Raw genomic sequence first — 6,831 nt, 5'->3', positions numbered from 1 at the left:
TACCATAGCATGGCCCACCACACTCTCCCTTCCATGGGTGCCTTTACTCTGTTTTTCTTCAGAATATTTATAGCCACATGACTTGTTATGTATTTATGTGTCGTCTGTCTCCATTAGGATGAAAATGTTAGAAGAGAAAGGACTTTGTCTATTTTATCCCCTGAATATTGCTAGTACCTAGATAATTGCCTAGAACATAGCAGGCACACTATAAATGTTTTAATGAAAGAATAAATGCATTATAATCATACTTTTATCAAAAAATTATTTTTGACCACTTAGTCAAATACCTAATTGAGTGTGGTATGTCTGAATATTTCAAGAAAAAATAACGAAATTTTCAAAATTTCTGGCAGCAGTTTTTTTTTTTACATTGATCAAGGAGCTGCCCTCTCTCGTAAAAAGGCACAGCAGGAGTTGAACTGTGGCTGAGATACCCATGGCTTACCTAGTAATTGAGAAAGACTAAACAAGAGAGTCCACTCTTTGCTGTAACTGCTTTTTCCGCTTTATTCAAGATGTTAACTAAAATACAGAGAGCTTTCACCCTACTTTTTCAGTCATTAAGCTAAAATGCCAACTAAGTCCAGTTCACTTCTAAAGTGTATTGGTACAATCCAGTAAAGAGGAGATGACAGGAAAAGAAAAGTCAACAACACTAAGTATAGTATTGTTTCATGAAACCCAAAGTGTTACAAACATCAGTTTTAGAAATATTTTATGTAGACATTAAAACAAAAAGGCAACAAGAAATGCAAAATAAACACACACACACACACACACACACGCACAAATAGGTTTCACCTGAGAATCTGAAGTAATTCAGAGAAAGATTTAATATTCTTTGACCAATAGAGATACCGAGAAACTGTGCACACTAAAATGAAAATAAGTAATAAAAGCAAATAGTACTCCAAATTTAAATGACATTGGTTAACAATGGAGTACGAAAAGGTTATTGAATATGTCAAGTCTAATGCTTTAACACTCTTCAATCATTCACCTTTTAATGCAGAGCTTTAATTATATTCATAATCTTATCTTGTTGAACTCTACACCCACACCTATGAATTCTGTCAATTTCTTAGTTAAATAAAACTCTCCTAGAAATCTAGGACCAGGGTCAGAGATAGAATTAAAATCATCACTCTCAGGAGAAATGGAGGAAGTATTTCCACTGAAAGGCTGCTGATTCCCAGATTCTCTAATATAAACCACTTAATAATCTATACTGACATTTCAAAGCTTAGGAAAGGGAATGTCTCAACCCTGGACTTCATTGTGTTTATTCCCTATGAGGCACAGAGCAAGATAAGAAACAAGCCCCTCAAGCTAAAAGAGGAACACAGAAACATATATGTGTGTATATATATATGTGTGTGTATATATATACATACGTGTGTGTGTATATATATATATATATATATATATATATATCACAGAAACATATATATTTCCAAAATTTGTTCCCAAATTTTTCTTAAAAAGCACTCCAGTTCAGGTATCTTGAATAAAGAAAATTAGTCATAGACGAAGAAAAAGAAAACCTTCTAGTTGTCTACCAAGAAAAAACTAATATGGATATTACATGCATTTCTATTTTGAAGATTAAGTTTATTAATTTATTAATAGAACCTGTATTTTTCTGTCAATTATTGTGCTTTCAATTATTGTGCTTTGAAATATATATATATATGTATATATATATAATTTTAACTTTTGAGAATGGATAATTTTGAGAATGGATAATTTTAACTTTTGAGATAAACATTCAGCCTGCAAAAAACATACATCTCTATGAAGTAAACATCCTATACAGTTTCTCTCTTTAAAAATAGCTTTGACATGCTTCTGATGTCCTTAAATATTTGTGCTACAGACGCCATAGTTGTATTTGTTCAAAGACTGGCTCAGAGGCTTCTGAAATATTAGATATCCATTTGCTGGCAAAACATCAGAGTGAGTATTCGATCATTACAAGGTTTTTCTTAAACCAGTGTTTCTCAGATTTTACTGTGCATCAGAATTCCCTGAAGGGCTTGTTAAAACACAGAATACTGGGCCTCACCCCCAGAGCTTCTGATCCAGTTGGTCTGGTGAAAGCCTGAGAATCTGCATTTTTAACAAGTTCCCAGGTGATAGTTTATGCTGATAGTCCAGGGACCACACTTTGAGAACCACTGCTTTAAACTGTTAGTTTATAAGTTCTTCAAAGAGCAATGTAAGCTTAGAATCCAGAACCTACATGGTACTTACTAAATTCTCTTCAGAGCTGTGTTCCAGGGGCATGCCTTGACAAAATCATTTTTTTTTTTTAACTTTCTTCTTTTAGCAACAGTAATGCCCAGGGAGCTAGAGAGTCCTTAATATTCATTGCTTATCATTTTGGTTTTGCTGGGCCTGAACTGGGAGTATTTCCTATTTCTCTTCAGAAGGGCTGCAATCTACTGTGTATCTCCAAGATGTTCTGGATCTAAACTCTTCCAGGACAGGATCTATGCCTCTGGGGGACCAAAGCCACAGCTACATGTCTTTACCCAGTAAGTCTATCTCATCCAGGAGGAAGTCCATGTCCTCCCGGCTCACTTGAGGGCTGATCACCACCTGGCGGAAGAAGTTGACCTTTCCCCGGTGCGGCTGGTAGCCCAGCATCAAGCTTCCCTTCTTCATCATCCTCTCCTTAATGGCTGGAGCCACCTGTGTGGGGAGAAAAGGGGAGGGAGGTGAAAGACCAGAACACCAAGGCATTTGAATAGCATTTTCACCAGCCATTTGACATTTACTGGGCATCCACTGGTTTTGATCCCATTCTCATTCACACCAGGTTGACACTAATTATAATAATAATTTATGGAGGACTCATGAGTACTGATTCAAATGCTTTAGACATATTAATTAATCTTCACAATAACCGTGAGGAAGATGCTACTAATATGCCCATTTATGGTCAAGAAAACAGGCACATGGAGATTAACTCAATATCTCAAGGTCCCAGGCATTTTCTCCCTAAGCCCATATTCTTAAGTGTAAATCATTATGCAATGCTGCCTCATTAAAAACAAATCAGGTGTCCACAGGGATTACAGTCTCATTCTCAAATTTGTCTTAACTAAAAATCACCCCAGTTCAGGTATCTTGAACAAAGAAAATTAGTCATAGATGGAAAAGAAAGAAACCCTTCCAGTTGTCTACCAAGAAAAAACAAACATGGATATTATGTGCAGTTCTATTTTGAAGCCTAACAGTTCATTAATTTATTAATAGAAACTGTATTTTTCATCAATTATTGTGCTTTGAAAATTTATGGCTGACATTCCTAGGAAAAAAATGAAAGTTAGACATTATTCTCATATATGAAATATAAACACTCTGTCTCTTATTAAGAGATGTAAATGTGGTAATAAAATTAGGAAGCACATATTTTAAAGATCTATAGCTGACATGAGAAGTACAGGCCCCGATAATCCAGATACATAGATTTTTCTAAAAGTTTAATGTTTGAAGAAACTAATGTAATTTAAGAACCACATGGGAAAATCAGTCCATTTTCTAATCAGTAGTATGGCCACCAAAGAGCTAGATTGTAAACTTTTAAAATAGTGAAGTTCATTTTTTAATACACTGAGTTAAAATATTAAGAACGTATTTTTACTATCTTGGAAATACAAGCAAAGTTTTTCCATTTGAATTTTATTTTAACTCTGAAAACTTTGAGTGTGTCCTATGTGAATATGTGAAAAGGGAATATAATGAGTTTCTATCCTTGCCTTCTCAGGAAGATGAGACTTACTCCTCCAGAAGCGAGGAATACATATAGAAAGAACACTAGGCAGAGAGTGCTTTTAAACTCCTTAGGTGAGGGGCATGAATCTTGGATCCCACGAGTCTCTCTCTCTCTCATAGTGTGAAAATCCTACACCACACCAGTTTTTGAACATACCCGCATTTTGTCAGCAAGTCAAATGACTTCATCTGACACTCAACACAATCTTGATCTGTTCCAAAGCTGATGAAAAAATTGGGTGTTTTAGACTTCTGAAGATATTATGTGTTGAACTTAACCACAGAGCCTTCTCAAAGGATGTTCAAGGGTAATTTTAACTCAACACTTTTTTTTCCACCTGTACTAATTTTAGAACGTAAGTCTTGCAAAACATGGACTATACAGTGCTTACAATAACAAAACAAACACCTATTCAGCAAAATCACCTTGCCATTCTGGCAAAAAATTGGAAGTTTCTTACGTTATAGCAAGATAAGAAAAGAAAATATATGCGTGTAAAAGAAAAAATGTAGAAAAGGTGATGTTAGAGGTCAAGTTAGTGAAAAAAGCATGGGCCATCAGGTTCTACAAATTTCTAAATATATGTGACACATTTTATTCTGAGCTTTCTAGAGATAAGAAAAAATGTAATTAAACAACAGCTTCCATTCACATGAAAAGAGTGGCAAATGTCCAGTTGATGCTGGAAGCCGGAAGCTAGGAAGTAACTCTCTACTATGCTTATACATATCTGCTTGAAACCCATGAATTTGTATGCATTGGTTGAGTTTTCTTCCAAATCCATTTATGCAAGTAGTAATTATAAAACCTAGTAAAAAATATGTAAAACAAAGATAGATGAGTGCCAAAAAAAGTGATTTTTATAAAAACTAAGTTAGTCCTTTGGAAAGACTAGATAAAGGGGGTTGGCTAAACATCATTGTGATCACACTAGGTCAGAGAACTGTAAAAGCTTTTGAGAATCCAGACTGATTCTGCACTGAGATTGCTACACAGGTGTCCGAGTACTTACTTCACTTGAAGAAACCCGAGCTGCATAAGACAGATGATTCTTGAAGAATGTAGTTTATGCAAGAACAGTGGAGGGCCCTCTTATCCTCAGACCTCTACTTAAGAAAAGCTTCACTTGTTTTTAAAAAGCATTTGGAAATCTTCACTAGGTGGAAAAAACCTTTCCATCAAAAGATGGTAACAGAAATGTACAGTGATGTACAAATATAACATTAAAAATTTAAATATAAAGATACAAATATTAAATAGGGAAATGCTCACATTATGTATGTATCACATTATTTTCTAGGATTATTTGCTTTACCTGACTCATCCTCCTCACCTGAGGTAGGAGGGCTTCTCGTGCGTATGTGGATATAAATGGGTCTGCATTCATAAGCACGTGTGTGTGTGTGCCTGTGCATATGCACATGTTAATGTACACACTCACATATAATTTAAACCTCTGACCCACCATATTGTACTGCTCTTAAAATCTCTCTGGCCACAGGGCAATGGAGAACCACGCTTTGACTTAGGTTCATCATAAAAGTACATTTGTTTTTAATTCAAAGAACAAGTGGCCTTCTGAATGTAAACTGTGAGAAAAAGACAACAGTAGTGCCAGTGCTAAATCAAGATTAGGAAGACTTGGTTTACATGGACCAAATATCTAGCTAGAAGGGCCACAGGCTATCACTTTTAGAGCTTACAGCTTGCGGTTCTGTGGTTCTTGTTTTTGAAATCAAAATTCTCTTCATGTTCCTCTCCTTTGTCCTCCAGGTACCCAGGGTACAACTGGCTCTGGCTTGTAGCCAATTTTAAATTTAAAACTGGCATGCTCTTGGCTCAGGCCTAATTTGCATAGTCTATTCCTGTTTACTTTTCAATACTTCTATTTTTTCTCCCAAAATGGTATTTTATGCCTTATCTTTGGAGAGCATTAGAATTTTGATTCCAGCACATAATATATCTGAGGCTCACATGAGGCAATTATCAAAATGAATCTGTCACGTTTGTATTTCTTGTGAGGAAGCCAGAAATACTTTCTAATGTGAACAAGAAAGGTAAAGGAAGAGGGCACCTCTGATATTTTAATATAAAGATACTTTGGATATTTAAATTCTTGCTCTTGTGTAAAGCACATGAATGTACTTCCATGGGCAAAACACAGGGAATAAAAACCAAACTTCTAGGACAAATTTTGTTACTGACTTTCTGAGATTATCAAGACATAACTAAATATATGACTCAGAGAACTAGCTAACCAAGGGTTTGACAGTACAACACACTTTTATTTATGAGTCTATGAACTATAAGATTAATTCCTAGAGGCAGTTACTACCAGGTAAAAAAGGAAGGTCTCCCTTGTCTATGAATACTTCAAAGGAAAGAAAGTAATAAACAACATCAAAGCTGATATTCATCAAATCTCTATCACAACCTATTCTGCTGGTAGTAGTAGTTGTTGTTTTTAACAAATATTTTACCAGTTCTTTACAATTTGCAATGTCCTTTCACTTGTCTTATTCCCATAAATTCAAATTGAAGCTTATTTGAAAGGAATTCATGTTTTGGCAATTTAGGGACCAAGCACATTCTCACTAATAGCTTATCACCTTTGCACTTAAAAAAAAAATCAACCATTTTTTATTTATGAAGCTCCAGGCATAATCCAATGCTACGTAATTTGGATATTCCTTTTTGCTGATCACAGCAGAGAAACAGTCCTAATCTGACAGGATGGCATGGTCACAGGGGAAGGAAAACATGCATGAACTAAATGTAGGTATCCAGATACCACCCCTAAATGGCGTGCGCATAGAGGAAAGCAATTTGGCAGGAGTGAGATTGCTTTCCAGCTCTCAATTATTTTACTGCTGTTTTTCCTTCAAATTGTAAATCAAATTCTTTTCTTGTGCCTCAGTGCACTGGTCCCTGCATCTTAAGTGGAGGAAAATCCTGACATTTCTATTTGGATACACAGTGACTTAATCTACACATTTCTGTGGAATTTGTCTCTCCCCACCCTTGAGTTATGTTCCATCAGTGATTTA

The 6,831-nt window shown here is 35.4% G+C and overlaps 1 protein-coding gene across 1 annotated transcript in view; it reads right to left on the bottom strand.

Moving 5' to 3' along the window:
* Positions 1-485: 485 nt before the first annotated feature.
* The window catches only part of GADL1 (glutamate decarboxylase like 1), a 169,400-nt gene continuing 163,054 nt past the window's right edge, over positions 486-6,831 (bottom strand). Inside the window, exon 15 of the mRNA XM_032159142.2 lies at positions 486-2,697. Coding sequence (XP_032015033.1) covers positions 2,524-2,697 — 174 coding nt within the window. The 3' untranslated portion in view covers positions 486-2,523. The remainder of the gene's footprint in view (positions 2,698-6,831) is intronic.

Source organism: Hylobates moloch, unplaced genomic scaffold (genome assembly GCF_009828535.3).
Source record: "Hylobates moloch isolate HMO894 unplaced genomic scaffold, HMol_V3 SCAFFOLD_8, whole genome shotgun sequence".
Classification (NCBI taxonomy): domain Eukaryota; kingdom Metazoa; phylum Chordata; class Mammalia; order Primates; family Hylobatidae; genus Hylobates; species Hylobates moloch.
Note: the sequence above shows the minus strand (reverse complement) of the source record. Positions and strands in the feature narration are given on the sequence as shown.